The 24562-nt window shown below is 42.9% G+C and overlaps 1 protein-coding gene across 2 annotated transcripts in view; it reads right to left on the reverse strand.

The window, feature by feature from the left end:
• Positions 1–2075: 2075 nt before the first annotated feature.
• Positions 2076–24562, reverse strand: part of DAPP1 (dual adaptor of phosphotyrosine and 3-phosphoinositides 1) — a 49927-nt gene continuing 27440 nt past the window's right edge. For both annotated transcript variants that reach the window (XM_029942768.1, XM_029942760.1), the window contains 6 exons: positions 15233–15363; positions 9921–9968; positions 8637–8699; positions 7478–7563; positions 5279–5366; positions 2076–3761 (listed from right to left, as the gene is read on the reverse strand). In XM_029942768.1, coding sequence (XP_029798628.1) covers positions 3693–3761; positions 5279–5366; positions 7478–7563; positions 8637–8699; positions 9921–9968; positions 15233–15363 — 485 coding nt within the window. In that variant the 3' untranslated portion in view covers positions 2076–3692. The remainder of the gene's footprint in view (positions 3762–5278; positions 5367–7477; positions 7564–8636; positions 8700–9920; positions 9969–15232; positions 15364–24562) is intronic.

Raw genomic sequence — 24562 nt, forward strand, 5'->3', positions numbered from 1 at the left:
GAGCTCCACCCTGGCCGTTGCTGCTGTGCTGAGTGCCTAGACACCGCTGAGGGCCAAGGGCATGGTCTTCACAGCTATAAATGTGATACAACACGCTATCCTAATGTCTTCCCCTTAAGACCCTAGTGAGAACGTTGTGGGCGTGAGAAACAGACAAGAACATGCTCAGAACCCCTCCCCTATGGCAAGTGTCCGTAATCCATCAATCAGACATTTGCACCACAACTGTCTTTTCCTTCAGGTGCTTTCTTTCTCAAGAAGTCTCTTGGCTCCTTTTATCTGCCAGTTCACTAGATCAGAGCTACCAGAAATGGGATGGGCTATTAAGCCTAGGAGCAGTATGTTAGGAAGTTGAGAGTAAGTGTTTAAACAACAGCAGTTAGACATAACCAACTTCATGTCTGTTGATTTTGATAATAAGAAATTGAGGCTGTGATATTTGTAGTTTGACTTCCTGCCTCTAATGACTTACCGGATTTCACAAAGTTTCAGTCTGTGATAGATCAGGAGTTTTAAAAAAGAAAAAGAAAGCCTGGTCCTTCACTGCAGATGACTGAGGACACTGCCGGACATCATGACAAGACAGCCTGAGTCCCAAGTGACTGAGTGTAGGCTCAAGCCTGGAATCTGCTATGAGCATACTTGGTTTGGAGGGGTTCGGCGAGGAGTTTGGCAAAAATACGAGTTTTCGGCAACCAACCAGAAGTAGTGGAGGGGAAGGGAGGCAGGATTGATGTTAATGCCATTCTATTCTCTTGCTCTTTGCCTGAAATTGAGACACAGCCTCTCTGACCCCTGCATGACAGACATGAGGGGCAGAGATGGAAGAACCCAGTCTTGCACGCCATGTGGGTGGGAAGAGAAGGGCTGTGGTCTACTGAGTGTTCGGATGTCTAGTGGCTCTGTCCTAGGGGACAGGTTGCCCTGAGAGGCACTCCTAGCTGTCTCTACTATGGGGGTGACTCTGCTAGTCCAGAGGGAACAGTGCTATGGGGTAAGATTTTCCTGGGCAGAGTTCTGAGAAGACCTGCTAATACTTTGGCTGTGTCTTAAGTACCACTTCCTTTATGATAAACACACACCTGGCAGCAGACAGGACCTGATGCAGACACCCCCCTGGCTTCTCCCAGACACCCCCACTCTGATCTGCTGTCGGCACAAAACATCTCCCTCATCTCAGACTTGGAGAAATAGCTGAGGGACCTGTACCAGGCTCCTGGCAGGGGACAAAATCGTGACCACCTTTCAGGGCTGCTGAGGGCAGGTAAAGCATCTAGTGGAGTTCTAATTACATAGCATGTCATGTTATAGGTGAGCTCGACCTCTTCTTGTCCAAACCCTGCATCCCCGCTGAGGTAGATTCTCCATCATGTAGCTTTGGGTGCCTCACGTGCAGAATTCGTCTTACTTAGTTCTATACATGATCACGTATGTATCTATGTATTTACTTCATATTTTAAGTATTTTTAAATTTATTTTGAGAGAGCAAATAAGTGAGCACAAGTAGGGGAGGGACAGAGAGAGAAGGAGAGAGAGAATCCCAAGCAGGTTCAGAGCTGTCATTGCAGAGCCCAAAGCAGGGCTCAAACCCTGGAACCATGAAATCATGACCTGAGCCAAAACCAAGAGTCAGACGCTTAACCAACTGAGCCACCCAGGTGCTTAATTTTTTAATTTTTTAAAGTTTATTTATTTATTTTGAGAAAGCACAAGCAGGGAAGGGGCAGAGAGAGGGAGACACAGAATCTGAAGCAGGCTCCAGGCTGTCAGCATAGAGCTGGGCTTAGGGCTCAAACCCATGAACTATGAGATCATGACCTGAACTGAAATCCAGGGTCAGATGCTTGACCAACTGAGCCACTCAGGTGCCCCTGTATGTATGTATTTATTTATTATCTTGTCCATTGTTAACTAAGAACTCCTTCAGGACCGAGACTATTTCTTCAACTCCAAATTCTTCATAGCACCCAGTCTAACAGAAGTGGATTCTTCATTGCCATTTATGACACTAATTGGTTGCATTTCTTTTTAAATTTAAATTATAGATATTAAAAATATATTTTAATAGCAAAATATTACAGGCACAGCAAAATGCTTTTTAATAAACTTAACCAAAGAATATAAATAAACAGGACATATTTTACAAAAAATAGGAACAATACTACCTACATAAAGAAAAACTCTTCATTCTAAGAAAATAAAACATGAACCTGCACATCTCAGTGAGGAATCATTTGCAACTGCTTACTTCATGAACTTGACATAATACAATTTTAAGTTGCCATTTGCTTTACTTCATATGATACAAACAACAAAATACATGAAAAACCTTGTTGAAATACACAAAAATGTAATTTAATCTCTGAGTCCTGGATGTTTAAGTAACAGAAGAAACTTAGTCATCAAGGTACGCATTTGAAACTGCAAAAGCAGTGTTCTGTCATTAGCTTCGCACCACACACCATAGTCTTTTGTATGTGGGGTCTTCCTCCACTCTTATTTCCCTTCAAACTTCTATCTAAAAAAAGCAGTATTAATAAAGACAAGAGAAGGAGTCAGAATTGAGCTCTGGATGCCAGTATGTTATTACCCTATTTCAATCCTCTTATTCTAGTTGGAAAATGTGGTGTAACACATCATTGTTCATTTCATGTGGACGTAGTGTTGCTCCTTTCGCTGGCCACAGAAGTTGCTCTTGAATAAGGCGCAGGGGTGCCTACGGTCTCAGTGCAACAGGATTCATTCCTACTTGCCCCAGGCCAAGGCCTGCAGCTAGCCCTGGGAAGGGACTATCTCAACCACTCCGCTGGACAAGTCTCTCAGTCTGTTGCAGAAATGTTGGATGAAGACAACTGAGCGCTTACAAGTACTCTATTGTTGTTCTAATAATAATAATAATAACGCAGATTGTTATTATTATACTACAAGTTACCTACCATTGTATTACCTTTCCTCAAGTTATATTGTTTTACTCTTTAAAATGTTTCCCCCAAATTGATTAAGAGATATTTTTTAGATTTTACCTTCCTTTTCTCTCTTATCCTACCTAAGAGTCTGGAGGACACGTACTTTTCACAGGCTTATCATTAGAAGGAAAGAAAGGACCCACTAGATTTCCGAGACTGTTACAAAGAGAAAAGAAATTTCCCATTTTAGTTTTGTCTGGTTTTCTGTATAAAGAAAAAAAAAGCAGAACCAACCCTGCCGCCCACCCTCAATTCTTGCTGTTGGCTGTCTCTATACACTTTCCGTAGAAGCAGTCAAAGCACAGAGCTGTTCCCTTCCTGGTTGATGGCACAACCTGTCTGTCGGAGGAGCTGACGGTGATGCAGAATGGGATGCCAGGCACCTCGCGCCACGCAGCTCGGGGCCCTCAGTGAGGGAAACAAAAGCCGTTTATCTTCTACTGCATGTTCTAAGAGTTAGCGCGACCCGGCTGGTAGTTTCATTGGCTTCCATCAGAACGATGATAGCTTTGGTATTCTCACGGACATGACAAAGTCCTGAAGGGCAAGCAGTTACCCGTGTGTCAGCAAATGTGGTGGGTTCCGAAAGGGCCAAATCTGCATGTGCCTTTGGTTTGTTTTGAAAGAAAAATCCTAGTCAGCCTTCATCTGAAGCCTGCTGTGGATCACATCATCAGGGACCATCTGCCCTGCTCCTGGGTCAGGGCATCCTTGCTTAGGGAAGGTCTATTTAAAGATGAATGACCGAGATCGGATTGTGCCTTCCCTTTGGTCAAGCTGCTTTCTTATTTGAGACTGTAATAGAGCAAACACACATGTATATTTACTACTGAGCAATTTTAAGACAATGAACTTAACAAATATTAAATAAGACATGCTTTTTAGTAAGGACACCATGCAATTATAAATTAATTAATATGTGATACCCCCAACCCCCACTGAATGTCAGTATGGCTTTTTGTATTTTTTGCAGGCTAAATATTGAAAAGTAGTTGCTAAAACATGTACAAGTTGGGAATTGGCCTACTACTCATGGTAATTCATAAAATGCAATACTATTTAATGAGTCAAAATGAATACTTAGATCTAAATTTATTGCTAGGGGAAAATGTTTATGACGCATCGTCAGTGGAGTGTGTATGTAAAGAACACTAAAGAATAATTAAATTTTGTTTTTAAATATTTGCACAAGGAGAAGTCTGAAAGTGTGTGAATTTGATATATATTTACTCTAAATTTTTTATAATAATGATGCATCCCTTGCATAATTACAGAATACAAAGAATAAAAGATTGATTCATATCTGAGCAAATGTTTCATGTGGCAAAGTAGCTTCCACTGAATATCAAATACACTGGAACTATCTAAAAATGAACAGGAGGAGGGTGCCTGGGTGACTCGGTCAGTTAAGAGTCCGGCTCTTGATGTTGGCTCAGGTCATGATCTCCTGGCTTGTGAGTTGGAGCCCCACATCGGGCTCTGTGCTGATAGCACTCAGCCTGCTTAGGATTCTCTGTCTCCTTCACTCTGCCCCTCCCCTGATTGCTCTCTATCTCTTTCTTTCAAAATAAATGAACATTTAAAAAAAATTTTAATAAAAAATAAAAATAAGTGGTATACTTATTTGGACTTCAAACTGAAAATATAACCAAAAGCAAAAGTCCCAGCATCTAGAAAAGAATACTTAACAAGTTTCTTCATAAAAAATTTAAGAAAAGTTGTTTATGTTTGAAAACATCAAGAGTTTCAAGATGGTATTCATAGAAAATTTTAGAAAGCTGTAAGGACACGTTCTTGACTAACAACTCACTAAGTTGCAAACACATATACAAAAAAAAGTATGAGACTGGTGAATTATTATAAGCACTTTATAAAAAAGCAGATAAACTACATTTCATCCTTGATCTTCACGAAGTAACATACTAGAAGGTAAGCTTTTCTTGCAAGCTTCTTTCTTTATTTAAAAGGATTTTCTACTATCAAAATATGGCAACTTTCTGCTGCTTGACCTTCCAGTCCCACATGGCCTCCTCCACGCAAAACTGGACCAGGCCACCCACTCAAAGAAGACTAATCTTGAGGGCGGGAGACTAAGGGTCCAGGGCTGAGACCCCAGTGCAGTCCTGTCCTTTCTCTTTTATGCCCATCTCCATGCCTTAGGTGTCTCACAAGAAACAGACTGTTGCACAAGCTTGCCAGTGGACATCCCATTCGCTCTTGGGGATAGTCTGACTCTTCCATTAGAAATATGTTTGAAGTCATCAATATGATATTTCTGAGTAGTTGACATCCAGAGGACTTGTGTAACTCACCAGTTTCCAGCGTAATATCTTGATCCACTCATCAGCTTCTACTCCTGTCTTTGCACAGAGATAAAATGTTCTGAATGGAAACACCAAGCTGAGAAGATGGAAGAAAAACATAAGATATTCCAGATGGTTGGTTGAATGTATTAGTTGAACAGTAATTAGAATCTTCAACAGGAAAAAATAATTAACAAAGAGCAATTTGAAGAACTGATAAATAAAGAGTGATTCCTGCTAGCAAATGGCAGAAATGTGGAAGAAGTTGTGGATTCATATTATTATTATCAGCCAGATTAATATTTTCTGATGAAAAGTCAAAAAAGAATAAAACATGCCCAAGACACTCACAGATCCTTTCATTGCTTTTGTCTTAGACTGAATCCAACACATGTGTTTGTTCAGCTGATGTGTTAAATGACTCTGAATCCATTATATGATTCAAAGAATCAGCAATACAGTTAAGAGTTTGCTGAAGAAACCCATTTGTGTTGGCTTGATTCACTGAGAAATAAGCTGCTTTGTTGGATGTAGGTAGTTTTAACTAATTAGGACAGAAAAAAAAAGATAATAAATCTCAGCTACTCATTTTGCCCACTGTCATGAGTTAATCTCTGCTGGAAGAAGACAAACTCTCCTACAGGTATGAAAACTTGCTCTAGGAATATGGTAGCTCTTCATTGACAGTCTCTCTTTGACTCCTTAGGGCTAGTTACATCAGCCCGGACTTACATCTTGCCTATACTTCCTGTCCGAAATACTAAAAATCCTTTTTTCCTCTCTCATGAGAAAAAAAAAAAAGCCTTGAACTCTAATTCAGGAGGGTTTCTATATCCTAAAGCCAAAGCAGCATATCTTGTTTGTATAGTAATTAATGTTGAATAGACAAGAAATAAGTCTTTGTGTATAGGAGGTAAACCTTGATGTGAGGTCCAGTTGGGTGGTGAGGGGACAGTGGCGGTACTATACAAAACTGGTTTCCAGAATCGTCATTGTGTGGTACTCCTTGTGAGAGACATTATTAATTGCCTATTAGTGCAGATAACTTTTCCTTTTTTCTTGCTAACAGAGCCCCAGGCAATAAATTATAATTAGTTGGAGCCAATTATGATCATACTAGTTTTCTAGCTTTCCCTGCTGTTACTGATGGCTACGGGACCCAAACTTGGCCAACGAGATGGGGGGGGGAACTCTGATAGAAGATTTCCGAGAAAATTTCTGCTTTCCTGATAAAAAGGGACAGACAACGGGTGATCCCATTCCTACACCCTTCTTCATGACTGACATGAAAATGTGAGGCCTAACGCTGGAGTGGTTACCTTGGACACTACAGTAGCACGTGAATTGCTCAAGGCCAAAAGAACTGTAGAGACACTGGCTCCCATCTAGTCACATTAGCTGCCTGCCTCCTGATACTTTGTTATAGAAGCAACAAAACCCCCTGCTGGCTCGTATGGTACCTTTAAGTGAATTTTAAAAAGATACCCATTATTGGTTGATGTTACAGAATTAATGTTAATTTTCTTGGGTATGTAATGGTGACATTGTTATTCTTAGGGAGTACATACCCAGGTAATGGGTAGAGTGCCATGATGTCTCCAACTTACTTTCAATTGGTTCAGGGAAAAAAGTGAATGGATAGAGATGTAGCAGGTAATGGCAAAATATTAATGATGCATCTAGCTGAAAGGTATGTGAGTATGTTTGAAAAGCATTAAAATAAAAGTTGGTAGGAACTAAGGCACTCCTTTTTCAAGACACGTCTCCCAGTCAGAGAATTGTCATGATGCATGGATTAGATTAGAACGAAATACTTTTATGTTATCTCCCAGAAATGGTCATAATACTACAAATCACTCATTGTTCCAGTCAACAAAGTTAAAATTAAAATTGAGTAAAAAAAACTCCAAAGGAATAAAGCTAAGATGTGGGTGGCATCCTGTTACATATATACTTATGCAGTGTACAACATAAACAATTATACCATCGGACCTGCCTATTTATTTAAGTCACTTTAAATGAAGTATTATGTCATGCTCAGCTGGAAGCATTCCTAACATACACGTGCTGTGTGTTAGTTAAATCTGTGCCCCTCAGATCGAGACATTTGTACACATTAAGACATACAGGGTTTTTGGTAATTCCTCAGCGAAAATAATTGTCTGCCAAGAAGACTTTTAAAATCATTTTCTTTACAGGACAACTTACCAAAAACAGTTTACTCTTTCCTGTGAATAATCAAATTGTACAGCTGAACATTCTGTTAAGTCTAGGATCCGAATTGGCTCTGGTGACTTAAAAAAAAGAAAAAAAAGTAACGTATATGTCATCACGATAAAACACACAAATTTGTCCATCATTTATTTCCCTAAAAATCTTTACTTTCACTAAGGGGATTGATAATAGAGAACCTTCCTAAGGGAAGTTACAACCCCTGGTTTGGGGATTGGCTATTCATGAAACTGGACACTAGGAAGAGATTGTCTTTATCAACTTAAATTTAGTGAAGATGGATTAAACATTTTTTATTTAATTTTTTATTAATAATTTATTTATTTTTAATTTACATCCAAGTTAGCAAATGGTGCAACAATGATTCCAGGAGTAGGTTCCTTAATGCCCCTTACCCATTTAGCCCATCCGCCCTCCCACAGCCCCTCCAGTGACCCTCTGTTTGTTCTCCATAGTTAAGAGTCTCTTATGTTTTGTCCCCCTCCCTGTTTTTATATTATTTTTTGCTTCCTTTCCCTCATGTTCATCTGTTTGGTATCTTAAAGTCCTCATACAAGTGAAGTCATATGGTATTTTTCTTTAGTGGAGATGGATTTTAAACATAGAAGGGAGTCATGTTTTTCTTTCATGTTTTTAAACTTCTACTTTCTCAGAAACTAGGTGTAGGGAAAGTGAGAAGAAATAAAATAACTTCAAACTTCATGAAAGGGGCATGGGAAACTGACATGTTTTACTGAAGGGAGAGACTGCTACAGACGGAGCTAGTACACCCGGCAAGAGAACAAAGCCGTTGCCCTAAACGAGGGAATGACGGGCCTCGGGACGCTGGGTCCGCAGTTCAAGAGAGAGGTTTCTGGGACACACATCTCATCCCTGCAGAAGAGCTCTGCGCAAGGCACCTGGCTGGGGCATGAAGCTCTTGATCTCGGGGTCGTGAGTTGGAGCCCCACGTTGGGGGTAAAGATTGCTTAAAAAGAAAAAAAGCTCTCTTCATATCCGGAATCAAGAGCACACATTTCCAATCATTCCTTGATGTTTCAGGTACTCATAAGGAAAACTGCAGAGATTTCAAAGGCACATGTTCTTTGCATCTAGAGAGCTGATTTTTAAAGGGCAAATGTCTTATGCTTCTCACCATCTGGTCTTTGAAGTATTTCAGCTCATTCCTGTGCAGCGTGAACCATCTTGTTTTCCAAGTCTGAGAAAAAAATCATTAAAACATGTAAGTTTTGAATACAGGAATGCAATATTTGAACTGGATAATTTTTTTAAAAATTTGAACAGCATCTAAAAGATTAGCTCCAATAAAATATTGTTGTGGTACATCATTTCTGAAGAAGAGTTTCAAAATATCTACAAAAACTAAAGTGATTTCATGCATTAAGTTCATAACAAAGATAGAGATATTGACATACTTAAGCAAATAAGAAGAAATAGTTTATCATAAACACCCAAGGTGATTTATAACAAACTACTAAATGTCTGCCTTACTGACTCTATAATAAGAATATATGTCATTTTGTGAGCACCTACTGTGGGCTAGATACTATCCTTGAAGATTCATATGTATTATAGCCAATCCTTATATGATGCCAAGATTCTTGTTTAACAAATACACAAATTGAAGTTTAGGAACCTCAAACCACATAATGTTCTGAGATTTGCCCAAGAATTCCACTGTCTTGTGGCAGGAGATGGTGTTCCCCACCTCCTCCCTCCTAGTGCTGACGGAGTGGCAATGTGTCCAGTTAAAAGAAGTAACAGAGAGCTTAAAAATACATATGCCATAAATATAAATGATCCTATCCTTAGGAGGGACACAAATAAACAAATATTTAGGTTGAATTCAAGAAGGTCAGTGCCCAAGAGAGTTAAATGCCCCAACTCTTACACCAGGGAAGAGTAGACCTATTCCATGAAGGCCTTCTTGGTATAATTACATAAATGGAGGGACACCTGGATACCCCAGACTAGTAAAGTTCTAAACTGTGTTTCCTTTGGGATATTATAACATAGTTATGTTAATGCCCGTGATGTTTTGGGCCTGCTTTCGGGTAAACATTTTATACAATTTTGACTTCTTTGTTTAAAAAAATTAAAAAGAAGAATGTTCTAGAGTTAACTTGCTACTTTCATCCTCCATCCTCGATTGTTCCATTAAAAGGACTCTATGGGGGTGGGGGGGTATTAACTATAGACTACTCTCACACATTTGACTTTGCCAAAGAAAAGTCAAGCGATTTTCCAGAATTTTGACCAATATTAGTCATAAAGATCAACTCTTGAAACAGAAAAATATTGTAACTGGGTCAAAATGAGTAGGCAAGTGTTTTTTTAAAAAATGTCAAAGCGAGAACTGAGTCTCTGTGACATGGTGTCTTTCTCCATGGCTGGCATTAGCAGAAACATGTTTCCTTACCTTGACCAGGCCCCCCTGTTTGGTGAGGTAACCCTCTTTGGTCCCCAGCTGAAAGAGAGAGAAGCACCAAGTAAAGCTCAGAATTATTGCAACATGATTTTTGTCTATTTCTGTCCTATTTTAAATTGAAGCACAAGTTTTCCATTGATCTTTGAGTAATCGCCTTGTTCTTCACCTAGGCACTTGAAAATCCTCCCTGTGTGGGGAGAGACTGTTTTCAGACTTGATCTTCTGGGAGAATCCAGTAGCAACAGACAACAATTGAGAGACACTTCAAACTTGAGTTAGCAATTTGCAAAGAGTAAGCCACATCACATCTCTTGTAAAAGTCAGTGTTGGTAAAGTGTGTCATGTGAAACCCGTCACTTTGATTATTGCACGGGTCTTAGGCATCAAGGCACAATTGCATACGTTGACATTGGTTCAATACATTTGGGAAATGCTGGACTCAGTAGAGGGATTTCTTTGCTTCCCAGGGTCCATATTATGCCAACATGCCTTGTGAATTTTAAGAGGGAACATTAGAAATAACACTTCCCCTATTTATTTTATCACGTGATTATTCTCCATCTCCACATCCTTTTTTCACAGACCATCCCCCCAGAGCTCTGGTCTGCAGATTTATTGATACTTGAAGGGACAATGAGTTTCTTAACTCATGTAGAATTAAGTCAAGGGCAACAGTGTCACACACATAGCTAACACCTACAAAAATGTAAGCAATGGTGGGGAACTATGCGAATAGAAATATGCCGAAAACAAGGACCATAAGGTGAAGACTTTATAACTTCATACATTTCTGAAGAAACTGAATTCTTTATAGGATATTTTGTCACAATGTATCTTATATTAGTAAGATAACAGATTAAAGAGAGGAAAATGTTGCGGAAGCAAAGGGAACAGAAATTTTAGAAGGAAGGAGTTGTTAAAAAAAAAAAAGGATGAATCCCACAACAGGGAAGCTAAGGAAGCTGATATTTTATTATTATATTTTTAAGGTTTATTTGTTTATTTTGAGAGAGAGATAAAGCAGAAGAGGGGCAGAGAGAGAGAGTGACAGAGAGAGAATCCCAAGCAGGCTCTGCACTGCCAGTGTGGCGCCTGATGTGGGGCTCAACCCCACGAATTGTGAGATCATGACCTGAGCTGAAATCAAGATTTAGATGCTTCACTGACTGAGTCACCCAGATGCCCCAGGAAGCTGAGATTTTATTTAAAAAAAATTTTTTTAATGTGTATTTATTTTTGAGAGAGAGACAGAGACGGAGCGTGAGTGGGAGAGGAACAGAGAGAGAAGGAGACACAGAATCTGAAGCAGGCTCCAGGCTCTGAGCTGTCAGCCCAGAGCCCAATGCGGGACTTGAATCCACAAGCCGTGAGATCATGGCCTGAGCCCAGGGCAGCCGCTTAACTGACTGAGCCACCCAGGTGCCCCAGGAAACTAACATTTTAGATAGCACCTATTCTACGTCAGCCACTTGAAATATATTACCTCACTTAATCTCCACCAACAGAACCGATTCGTATGTCACATTTCGCAGAGCCCAAACAGAACTGCATGTTCCCATCTACCAAGCCTGCCCCTCCTGCCAACCTGGCCGTGTAAGCAAAGTGCAAGAAGCCTAGTCTGTGACTCTTCCACATACCACCTTCAATGAGTCGTAAGTCTCGCCTCTTCTACCTTCATAACACACCCTGAAGTTCACCGGTTCTTACCCCACTCCCAGTTTCCACCACCCCGGTCTCGCTGGACTGCTCCAACAACCCCTCACTGGGCGCCTTGCTCCAACTTCGAAACGTTCCCCTTTGCACTTAGTGGTCAGAATGAGCTTCTTAAAAATTTTAAAACATAAATTATGTTGCTCAAAACTCATATAATTTCTCCTTGACACTTGGGACAAAAATAAATTCTTTATCTTATCTACAAGGCCTTTCATATTGTTAATACAGCTGACATTTTGGACAAGATAGTTCTCCCCTGTGTGTGGGGGCATATTTAGCCTCCATGGCGCCTGCCTTTTCCGGGAAACAAGCCTTCAGGGGTTTTCATGTTTCTGTATGTCTTCTGAGGAAGACACCAGCCCTTTGTCCCAGACCTATTTTTAAAGCATGCCTGTAGACCAAACAACCTTAGCACAACTGGGGGAGGGGTACAGAGCGGAGGGGGGAGGAGAGAGAGAATCCCAGGCAGGCTCTGCTCTGTTGGCACAGAGCCCTGATGAGGCTCGAACTCACAAATGGTGAGATCATCACCTGAGCTGAAGTCTGATGCTTCACCTGCTAAGCCACCCAGGCACTCCTGAGCAAATGACCTTAGAAGATAGAAATAGTGTTTCCCTCCAGAAGAAAAGGCAGGCAGAAGTCCAGCATCAGGCTGTGGAGCTTTGTTAGTTTGCAAGCAGACTGAAATCTAAGGCTCTTCTCAGTTCTTGATGCCCACCAATGCCAGGAGGGCCCCAAAGCACCGCGAATTTCCAAACACTCAGCTGGGCGGCAGGCCCTCTGGGAACTCCACTGCCATAGGCGATCAACCCCTCCTTCCCTCAATCATCTCATCTTCCGCCCCTTTCCCTCTTGCTCTCTTCATGCCAATCATTGTGATCTTCTTGCTAGTCTGCAAAACCCCTCAGTTTGGTTCTCACCGCAGGGCTTCTGTACTGTTCTCTCTGCCTACGACACTAGAAAGCGCTGATAGTTTTCTGTCTGTATTAATGCACAGTAAACTTCATGGGTTTGTCCTTCTGCAGTGGGGGTGCAGCCACGCTCCACCATCCGTCACCACTGTTTTAAAAACTCCATGGTACAGAACCGTCTGTGTCCAGTCATACTGAGACACTTGGGCAGGAGAATCCATCCCATACGTGGAGTGAGCAAAGGTGAGCAAGAAGGCTTGCAGAATTTGGTTTAAAGAGGTCTATTGTACCTGAGGTCTATTTCTACGTAAGCTACAGCCATGCTCATGCCAGCTCTACAGATTAGGTCCTGCAATTTCCTGTTGATAAAGAACACGCGTACTAGAATGTGGCACAACTGATCCTGAGCGGGGGCCTGGGGTGGGGGTGTATCCAAGAAGAGTGTTACATTGACAGGGCAAATGTAAGAGATGTGAGGTGATGGGTGGGCGGTAAGGATGGATAAGGAGGAAAGGCAGGAAGGGTTGGCTGGAAAACAATCCATTAGGAGGTAAGACTTGATTTGATCTTTGGTCTGTTCTGACTTGGGACTATTTACTCTCCTGCTTTCCTAAATGTTGTTGGTTTCAGGTTTGATACTTCCTCTTCCAGCTGTAATAAAGCTAAAATACCCTTTACAGCCAATTCCCACTTTTGAGTAGATGTAGAGCAGAGTAACAAAAACGTAACATGCACCCATGAACCAGGCCAGGATACTGAGCTCCGATGACAAGCTATGATTCTTGTCCCAAGAAGTGTCAGGCTGCTGGGGATGGCAGACACATGCGTGTGTGGTTATTAGCCTCTGGTGTGCTGATGGCAGGATCAAAGTGAGCCATGGGTGCTTGGAGCGCACATGAGGGGCATTTTCAAGAAAGCTAGGAGGGGCCTGGGGAGGCCTCCTGAGAGACACTGATCTGTGATGAGCCTTGAAGGGTGAGGGGACAGCAGCGGTGTTGACCGCGTGTGTGCGAGGCAGGGAGGGGAGAGGGAGCAGAGCCAGAGGGACACACATGGCCATGATCGACACAGGAGCACAGGTGAGGCCAGAGAGGAGCAGGGCCAGGAAGACAGCGGCCACCACCCAAGGTTAAGCAGGGAGGTCAGGTGATCGATCTGCCTTTTAAGAAAGATCTCTGTGGTGTCAGGGTAGACAAAGTTCTGCAGAGACAGAGAGGCTACACATTTGTCATTTGTCATTTGTAGCCAAAAACCTTCAAGGCATGATTGTTTTCAAGTATCAGGACTGCTGTGTGGGGTTGGTTCTGTGTAGTTCATTTGTGGTCTTCTTTATTATCCGACATCTTATACGGGGAGTATTTGGCAAACCAGGAAGAGGAGGAAGAACCAAAAGCCCGGGGGGTTGAGGGGTGGTCCTCACAGGCTCAAGGCTCACAGAGCAAATGGACGTGGACTTAAGGAGCCGTGAGTGCTGCTGTTGCACTGAAATTGAACCAAGGACCATGTTGCACAGCCGTGCAAATGTTTTCTGTCTGTCCATCCAATACGTACCCTTTATTCAGGGAAGGGAAAAAAATAGAAAAAAATAACATCCTGAGGTTTTATAGTCAAAGTGGGGAATATCATTCCTTTGCAGACGACTGAGATGTAAAAAATTTTTTCTTCCTTTTTTAATAGTTTTTTTAAAATTTTTATATGTTGAGAGAGAGAGAGAAAGAGAGAGAGAGCAAGTGGGGAGGTGCAGAGAGAGAGGGGACAGAGGATCTGAAGCAGCCTCTATGCTAACAGCAGGCAGCCTGATGTGGGGCTTGAACTCAGTCCCACAGATCATGACCTGAGCTGAAGTCAACACTTAATTGACTTAGCCACCCAGGTGCCACCCCCGAATTTTCTTAATGTAAAAAACTTGTGGGAGAATAATAATTTAGCCAACCCATTCTACCAAGAACTTATGTAATTAAGTAAAGGGAGGAATTTGAGTGCCATTTTCTTTTTATTTTTAATGTTTATTTATTTATTTTTGAGAGAGAGAGACAGAGAGAGAGCACAAGGAGAGAGGGACAGGGAGAGAGAGAGAGAGAGGAAGGCACAGAATCTAAAGCAGACTCCAGGCTCTGAGCTGTCAGCACAGAGCCCAACGTGGGGCCCAAACCCATGAACTGTGAGATCATGACCTGAGCCGAAGTTGGACACTTAATTGACTGAGTCACCCAGGCGTCCCTAAGTGCCATTTTCGAAGTACTTAGAATCCTATCACTATGGCATTGGATTTTTTGACGATTAGCCAAATGGACCAGATGCATGAGTCATGGGCTTTAAACCTTATATTCCTTTCCAGGTCTTACATCACAAGTTAGAATTTTCATTTGAACAAACATCCTTTTAAAACTATTTAACTCAGTGTACCTGGCTGGCTCAGTCAGTTAAGCCTTCAGCTTAGGCTCAGGTCATGATCTCATGGTATATGAGTTTGAGCCCCACATCAGTCTCTGTGTTTACAGTGTGGAGCCTGCTTGGGATTCTCTCTCCCTCTCTCTCTGCCCTTCCTTGGCTTGTGCTTTTTCACGTGCATGCGTGAAAAAATGAATATTTAAAAAATATATAAAACTATCTAATTCTTACAAAACATGACCATGTTTAGACAGTGAAAGTGATGCGGTAAGATGGAGGGCCACTTACAGAAGGTGCAGTGGGCACAAGGTCACTCTCCGTTTTCCCTGTCTGCATTGCTGTGTGAACCCGGACAGATTCATAAATGGAAGGTTCCTCCACTTTCCTTGGATAGGGATGTTTCAGAACAATCAGAGTGCCTGGATGAAGATAAAAGAACATAATCAAAGAGGAGCCCCAGAAAGAAGGTCCAAATGCTAACGACCAGATAACTGTGACTGGATGTCAGTCTTGTGTTTTTTCACCTATTTGCTCACTCATTTCTCGATGTTTGCCGAGTACCAAGTATGTGCCAGGTACCTAAGCTCGATGCTGCAGACATAACGGATGATGCGATGGTTTTTGTCCTCCTAGTGCTCAGATAGAACTAGCACGGGATGTCATTTAACAGGTAGTCGTGTGCACGAACAAGGTGACAAGGCCAGTGTCAGAGGTGTGGACAAAGCATGCTGGTGGTGCCGGGTGCCCTGGAAGACCCCTGCTAGGGAACGCTTTGGAAAAGCTTTTGTAGAGGGAGGGGACGATGTGGACCCAGACCTTAAGCTGTCGCTGGAGGTTTTCCAGGAAGGCTTTAATAATGCCATGAGGGCAAAGCCCAGCAAATGCACCCGAGCATGGGAGGATTTAGTCCATAGACCTGATGTCTTGCTAGTTTCAGAACAAACTTTGTAACAAATCAGTGGATCTCCAAAAAGTGGACTCCTTGCATTTTTCCTGCTGTCTCCTGCCACCCAATTAACAAAATAAGCTATATGAAGCTTCTGCCTTTTCCTCAAGTGAACATGACCTGAACTGGCTCATGTGTGATTGCCTTCACTTCCCTCTGGAGCAGTGGATTCGGCAGCAAAAGGGCTCCAACAGGGGCCAGTGTTTGGGGCCTTGGGCACAGCATGCTGAAGCGGAGAGCCCCTCTGACACCGTGTTTCCGGCCTTCCCCCCTCTACACCCCTCCCTTCCTTCCCCAATCAACCAGCCCAGCAGGGACTAGATACCTACAAAAAGAGTAAGTTAAGGGTTTTTCCTCCAAAAGGCTTCTTGCTTTTTATGTCACTGGGTCTTAATAAAGGCAGGACAGAGATTATACCAAACATGGGGGGAGATGTAAAGAATGCAGTAATTCATTCAACAAATATTAATTGGGCTCTACTCTGGACAAGACACTTGTCCAGGCAGTAGGAACACAACAGCAAAGCACTTGATCCTCCGCTGGCGGTGGAGGAGGGGACAAGAAAAAAAATGAAAAGAAGTACGTCAGGCCAGAGAAGCGTTATGGAAACCCTCATAGAACACAGCAAAGGCGTAGCGAACGATGAGGGCAGCATCCGGAGAAGGCGGTATTTTAAAGGGTGGTCAGAAAGGCTTTTTAGAAAAGGTACTTCAAAAGATTATAGAAAGTATGGACTTTGAATTGGAGAGGGAGAGAGAGATGAAGAAAGAGAAAGAACACCTCTGCTGTTAAAAAGCACTTGATAACAATAATAGACCTTCAGACAAAAACAAACCATTCCACGGTGCTCAAGCATGCACTGACTGCAAACACAACCATGGCTTCTGACACTGGGCCCACGTGGCGCCCTGCTGTCACTTGAAAAGGAACACTGAGGAAAGCCAGGAGAGGGTCCTTGACCTTGGCCCCAGAAAAGAATGAGCCTCTGGCCTCCTCCTCCTTGAGCATCCAGTTCCTACCCGTAGCCTGGGGATCACAATGAAAAATGGCTGTCACCGGTATCAGAAGGCCGGCCCCACTCTCGCACGCTGTCAGTGCTCTCCCGTCAATGTGACCCTTTCATGAGAACACATCCAGTCATATCAGGACAGGGGCCAGCCACAGTTTTACAGTCATAGTGAAAGCAGAGACGCCTAAACCAAAGGCGGCCGTTGTGCAGGCTCAGGGGCTGTGTGGCACAATCACAACATGCCAGATGCCTGGTGAATGTGCGGCTGGCTCCAAGGTGACCTGCCCCAGAGAATCACCCCCCGTGACGTGCCAGGCGGTCACCGTGGCATCGTGGAAAGAGCCACCACTGCCACTCAGTGCCTGTTGACTCTTGGACGATGATTCTAGCTTCTGTTTCCTCCCCGGATTCTTGAGAATAGTAACCCTGTCTCACAAAGCTCTTTGAAGCACCAAATCAGAAATGCTTGTGAAAAGGATAGTGAAAAGGAAAATATTAGATGTTATTCTGCTTTGATATAGAGTAGTTTTACATTCTCTTCAAAAAAATCTTTTAATGTTTATTTTTGAGGGAGAGACAGAGTGTGAGGGTGGGAGGGGCAGAGAGAGAGGGAGACACAGAATCGGAAGCAGGCTCCAGGCTCTGAGCTGTCAGCACAGAGCCTGATGCGGGGCTCAAACCCACAAACTGAGAGATCACGACCTGAGCTGAAGTCGGACGCTGAACTGACTGAGCCACCCTGGCACCCTCAGTAGTTGTAAATTCTTAAATGAAAATACAACAATGGTGTCTTTGGGAGCATAAATTTTTAAATGATGAGTTTATGAAGACCCACGTGTGACACTCTGCCAGAGGTAACGATGGCAGAGTCGAGTAGCACTGAGGGCAGCGCCAAGATGCACCAGTGCCTCCTAAAGCCTTCCATCTGCCCGCGGAGGAGAGGGGGCCAGACTCTAGGGCTCAGAGCAGCTCGCAAGTTAGAAAAAAATGTGAAAAATTACGCTTTCTCCCTTTTCCGTGAATATTTAAGTTTATTGATTAATTTTGAGAAAGAGAGCAAGCAGGATAGGGGCAGAAGGAGAGAGAGAGAATCCTAAGAGGCTGAGATCATGACCTGAGCCGAAATCAAAGCGTTGGATACTTAACCATCTGAGCCACCCAGGCACCCCTACTTTTTCATATGTTTAATACTAAAAAATAATTTTTATAAGGATCCAAACTACATCTGTAACCCAATTTTTTAAAATTAATGTTTATTTTTGAGAGAGAGAAAGAGACAGAGAGTGGGCGGGTAAGAGGTAGAGAGAGAGGACACAGAATCTGAAGCGGGCTTTAGTCTCTGAGCTGGCAGCACAGAGCCCAACAAGGGGCTCGAACCCACAAACCCAGAGATCGTGACCTGAACTGAAGTCAGATGCTTAATAGACTGAGCCACCTAGGCACCCCAATATGAAAATAATTTTTTAAGTGATGCTTTAGAAAGATATGTCTAGCCAATCATATACCCAAGCATATACCTGTAGTGGTTTCTTATTGCTTCTATGACAAATCACCACAAACGTAGCGATTTAACACAACTTAAATTTATTACCTTACAATTCTAGAGGTTAGAAGTCTGAAATGGGTCTCATCATCTAAAATCAAGGTATTGGCAGGGCTGCTTTCCTTCTGGAAAGGCTCTAAGGGAGAATCCATTTTCTATTTCTTTCTAGCCTCTAGAAAAAAACAGAAGATGGATTCCTCCATCTTCAAAGCCAGTAACAGTGTGCTAACGCCTGCTCATGCTGCTATGTCTCTGGGTCTCCCCCTTGTGCCTCCGTCTTTCACTTGTAAGGATCCTTATGATTACAATGGACACACCTGGGAAATCCAGGGTACCCTCCCCATCCAAAGTCAGCTGACTCGTAGTCTTAATTCCACCTGCAAACTTAATTCCCATGTGCCACATAACAGAACACATTCACAGGTCCAGGGAGAGACGTGGGCATCTTTGGGGGAGCCTTATCATGTCTATCACAGTACCGTGCCCGGGGAGATAAGCATAGCCTTGGGGGGCAGTGGTGCGTCAGTGTAAGGATCTCTGTGAGGGGGTGCTGCCAGAGTCACAGTGCTAGAACCACTGGGTATTACAAAGCCATTGTTTTTCTGACAGGTGCATTTCCCAACTCTATGAGTCTCTTCAGAGCAGGTAGAGGGCCAAATTTACCTTTTAATCCTACCTCCTGATAGAGATGCTGACATCATAAAGGTTTGATGAGTGAGTGCATAAATGGATGCCATAGTAATTCAAGATTAAGTCAGAAAAGCGCCTAGAAGGAACCAGCCTCCCAAGTCCACAATGACCCCAACTTGGAGCAAGGACAAGACCTCAAGGTCAAGTACAACTGTCCAAATTTCCACTGGGGAAACCAAATTCTATTTCAAAAACCTCTTCTAAAGTTTCACCAACAAAAGCTAAGCTGAGGGAAATGATATGGAGTCAACAGGAAAGTAGAATTGACTATAGATTGACTTTAACTCATAAGACCATGAAGGAGGTTGGATTGAATAGTGGAATGAAGAAAATGGCAAAGTACTTACAAAATGATAACTTCCACTGATAAAAATCCAGCCTCCTGAAAGACAGATCTTTGCTGACCAGTCTGCCCAAGAGAAGACAATGATAGATAGACTTCCCAGCATGGCTGCTGGGCTAACAGTGATTTTCCCTTCCCTAGAGACTGGCCCATCCTTGCACAGATTCCCACAGACCCTGGGCCTCCCCCATAAACACCTCACTCAGGCTGCACTCACGGGACTCGCTTCCCGGGGATCCGCTTAGTTACTTCTCCAGAGAGAAGGCCCACTAACTTCAGTTTCTGAACTACATGAAGGAGAGACTGTTGTTTCCTTCCATTGGTATAGAACCTGGTCTCAGAAACGCTCGGTGGAGGTCCACTTTTGAGGTGACCGGAGCAGGACGGAGGCAGGCATGTCAGTTTGCTGAAAACTTCAGCGGCGCCATGATCACGGGCCTGATTCTTTATAGTCTCTTGGTGTTGAGTCTGCCTTTAAATTATGGGAGGGGGTGGGACCTGGGTGGCTCAGTCTGTTAAGTGTCGGACTTTGGCTCAGGTCATGACCTCAGGTTACCTGGGTTTCAGCCCTACATCGGATTCTGTGCTGACAGCTCAGAGCCTGGAGCCTGCTTCAGATTCTGTGTCTCCCTCTCTCTTGCCCCTCCCCAACTTCTGTCTCTCTCTCTCTTTCTCTCTCTCTCAAAAAATAAATAAACATTTAAAAAAATTCTGGGAGGGAATACTAATCCTTACCAAAAAAAGAAAATCCACTTGTTTCCTTGTACTCCCCTCCCTCCTTTTTTTTAAATTCAGCTAGCCAACATAGATTTCTATCATTTGCAGTCAAAAGAAACCTGTCTAATGTAGCCATCACAGACTCATTGTGTTTCCACCTAAGGTCCAAGGTAGTGCCTTGGCCCCCATAAAGAAGAAACTTGGGGTTAGTGATATTCAGGCCAAATTAATTCCAAGATTTGGTTGGAAGATTCAGATAAAAAGCAACAGGAGGCAGGGGCCGGTGGAGGGAGGAGAGAGGAAGCTGTACAGCCCAGCTCTTGGAAGCCTGGCTGCGAGTTTCACTTCAGTTTCTGAACTACGTGAAGGAGATGTTGTTTCCTGCCTTTCATATGAAACCTGGTTTCAGAAGCACTCGGCGGGGGTGCATTTTTGGGGTGCTCAGAGCAGGACCGAGGCAGGGGTTTCAGTGTGCGTTGGCTGAAGTGTAACTTACAGGACACCCCCTGTACGGGATACGGTGAGCGACTCCTCGTCTTGTATCCCGAGGCGGTTTTCAAGCCTCAGGCATTGGTTTGAGGTCTGAAGTGGGGTGCAGCACAAGAGCACATCTAGCTCTTAAAAGGGAAACTTTGATTTAGAATATTTTTTCTAGGCACTAAAGCTTGTGCTCGCCCATCAGGTTTCCAGCTAGACTGTAAGATGTTGGCGGATGAGGATGATACCTGATTCATCACCGCATCATCAGTAGCTAGAAGTCCTCAGCTCATGTTTGGCACCCAATACATATTTGTTGAGTTAAATGAAAATAAGACTACATCCACTCAAGCTTTGTTATTGTCCTTATGTTCAGAACACAAGCTTTGCAACTGGCCTGGGCATGGGGGAGTCCTCTGAAACCTCCTGCCCATGGGAAGTGGCTTTCTAGAGGGAGTGACAGGAATATTCAAGATCTGTCTCCTTTGTTCTTTGCAGCCTGGTGTGCAAACGAACTTTAACCCATCATGAGATGGCGCTCAAACGACATTCGCTTACATACACAGGGGCTGTAATAGTCCCTTTCCAGTGTCTCAGGGAAAAGTGCACAGAGGGAGGAGCAGCAGATCAGCTGGCCAGGTCAGAGACTCTGTGAGAATATCCAAGCCGAGTCAGGCCGCTCTTTTTGAAGCGGTCACTTTATCTGACCTTTCATTTGAATCCTCTGTGGAGCTGGCTTAACACTTGAAGATGACGTAAACACTCGATACATACAAATGTAATCAATTGTCCCTAACTAACGCTTCATGATATACCAAAGAATGTGCAGCTCTTGCATACAATATGATGGGATTAACCATAAAAGTGTTTTGCTAAAAAACAATAATAGTGACGATTTATGCCAAGAATGATTTTTATAGTCTTTCATACTTAATCTCATTCAATCTTCAACAGCAAGTCATGAACTGCTAAGGTATGAACTAATTAGGGGTACCTGGGTGGCTCAGTCGATTAAGCATCTGGCTTCGGCTCAGGTCATGATCTCACTGCTTGTGGGTTCGAGCCCCGCATCTGGCTCTGGGCTGACGGCTCAGATCCTGGAGCCTGCTTCAGATTCTGTGTCTCCCGCTCTCTGCACCCCCCCCATGCTCTGTCTCCTTCTGTCTCTTAAAAATTAATAAATGTTAAAAAAATTTTTTTAAAGGTATGAACTATTAGATCCCCAGCTGTGATTTATAAGATGATGAAACAATCTCAGAGAGGTTACATAATTTGCCCAAGGACACATGGCTGGTGAATGAATGGCAGAGGCTGGAGTTGACCTAGGAGTTCACGTGCTTGCTCATTAAAGAGTAATGGAAACTCTCCATGGCCCATGAAATGTACTTTATTATGGGCACTGGGGTGTACACAGAAATCAAAATTCAGACACGAAGACGCTTGAGGAAGCAGACTGAGGAAAGGAGATGAGAGTTTTTGCCTCCACATTTCTCATCAGGCCTCAGTTTCTGCATTTGTAAAGAAAACATTAAATGGTCTGTGGGATCCCTTCCCACTGTAATATCCTATAAATCTAGTTACACACACAGGCCCAATGCAGGGGAAGAGAAATTAGGACTCTTGGTAACCAAAGGTGCATCCTGTTTTCTGTAATGCCCAGTATCCATTTAATGTACTTTACTTCTGACATCATTGCGTCTTTGGGCCTCATTTTCCTTTTCTTCCACATTCTCATTCAACCTTTATGTTTTACTTACTTTTTTATAATGTTACTTTATTTTTTTTAATGTATAATTTTTGAGAGAGAGCACAAGGAGGGATGGGGCAGAGAGAGCGGGGGAGATAGAGGATCTGAGCAGGCTCCACGCTGACAGCAGAGAGCCTGATACGGGGCTTGAACTCACGAACTGTGAAATCACGACCTGAGCCGAAGTTGAACGTTCAGCTGACTGAGCCACTCAGGCATCCTAAACTTTACATTTTCTTTTACCATATTATATTTACATAGGCTGCCTTATATCTTTTCTGAGAGACATAAATGCGATGGGCCTATGTATGCATTCTAACTAGCCTTTTTATGTTTTAAGATGTTCTCCAAGATAATTTCCCAAGTGGCAATTCATGTAAATAACATAAGAACAACGGTAAATACAAAGACAGAAGTTCAAATTGATTCACATTGTTTAGAACAACGCCTTTAGATCACATACCAAGAATACTGCTACAGACCTTAAAGAAGAGACAGGGGAGAGCCCTGCTCTGTCCTACAAGCAGCCTGCATGTCTCTGTGGCAGGGACCTTCCTGTCCAAACCCACCCAAGGTCACACTGTGCTGTGGCAACGTCGTCCTGTCGTGTTGGAGGTAGGCCAGTGTCAGGAGACAGTGAGGTGAATGGAAAGCCCCTACGCTTTAGAACCAGCTTGGCTCGGATTTCACTCCCAGCTCTGATGCTAGCTGGCTGCGCCACATTGGCCAAATAACGTAACATGTCTAAGTTTTCATTTCCTCGTCTAAAACTGGGGCCACTTTCACATCACCATGGATGGTTCAGGAGATTCAATAACTTGATACCCGCGAAAACATCGCACAGAAAGCTCAGAACTCAGGAAACACTCCAAGCTTCTGTATTTCCTTCCCTGCCTGCCTTTTCCTTTTGCGAACATACCTTTTGGCAAACTAAGAAAACGTGCTGTTTTTGGCAAGCATACACTAAAGGAGTGATTATTGGCTGCAGTTTGGCAGAATTCTGGGCTGTCATCAATTATTTTCAGAAATGGCACACAGTTCTCAAACTGCAATAAATTTAAACTTAATTATTTTTAAATGCCACCTGGGTAAAAAGGCTGGTGTTACAAAATAAAGTAGGAATAAGTACAGCAGTTATCAAGTGGTTGGGAGGGGCACCTGGGTGGCTCAGTCAGTTAAGTGTCCGACTTCAGCTCAGGTCATGATCTCATGGTTCATGGGTTCGAGCCCCACATCAGGCTCTGTGCTGGCAGCTAGCTCAGAGCCTGGACCCTGTCTTCAGATCCTGTGATTCCTTCTCTCTCTGACCCTCCCCTGTTTACACTGTCTCTCTCTCTCTCTCTCTCTCTCTCAAAAATAAATAAAAACATTTAAAAAAATTAAAAAAAAAAAGAGGTTGGGAATCCCCACATCAAAACAAAAAGAGAAGTGGAAATCTGACATTTAAGAAGGCCCCCGTTAGGATCTTCAAAACTGAGAACTGATTATTATAAAGGGTAAGTACAAACATAGCACTTGATTTGTGTCCTACTTCTTCATGCTGGGTAGATGCTTCAAGTCACAGCACAGTGATTCCTTAATAAATTGTATATGTATTTCGAATACATTCTAATAGAAACACAAGGTAATAGGAAAGGTGATTTTTGTTCTAATAATATTAGGGCATGTAAGGATAAAGATAAATGCTGTCTACATTTAAAGAATATATATGTATGAAACCTAACTAATTACAAGAGGGTACTGTAAAGATTAATAATGGACCAAACATATTCATGCTAATAAAAAAGTTTCAAATCTCCAAGTCTATTTGAGTGGAATTTAGAAGCCATGTACAAGCAGGAAGAAAAGTTTTACATTGCAGCTTACTATTACAAATGAAAGTCAAATTCGGGGGCACCTGGGTAGCTCAGTTCAAGATCTCACAGTTTATGAGTTCAAGCCCTGCGTCGGGCTCTGTGTGGACAGTTCAGAGCCTGAAGCCTGCTTTGGATTCTGTGTCTCATTCTCTCTTTGCCCCTCCCTCACTTGTGCTCTGTCTCTGTCTCTCAAAAATAAATAAATGTAAAAAAAAAAAAAAGAAAAGAAAGTCAAATTCTGAATTTAATCATTACTGAGCATACATACAACACAAAGCATCATTTCAATG

Source organism: Suricata suricatta, chromosome 1 (assembly GCF_006229205.1).
Source record: "Suricata suricatta isolate VVHF042 chromosome 1, meerkat_22Aug2017_6uvM2_HiC, whole genome shotgun sequence".
NCBI lineage: Eukaryota > Metazoa > Chordata > Mammalia > Carnivora > Herpestidae > Suricata > Suricata suricatta.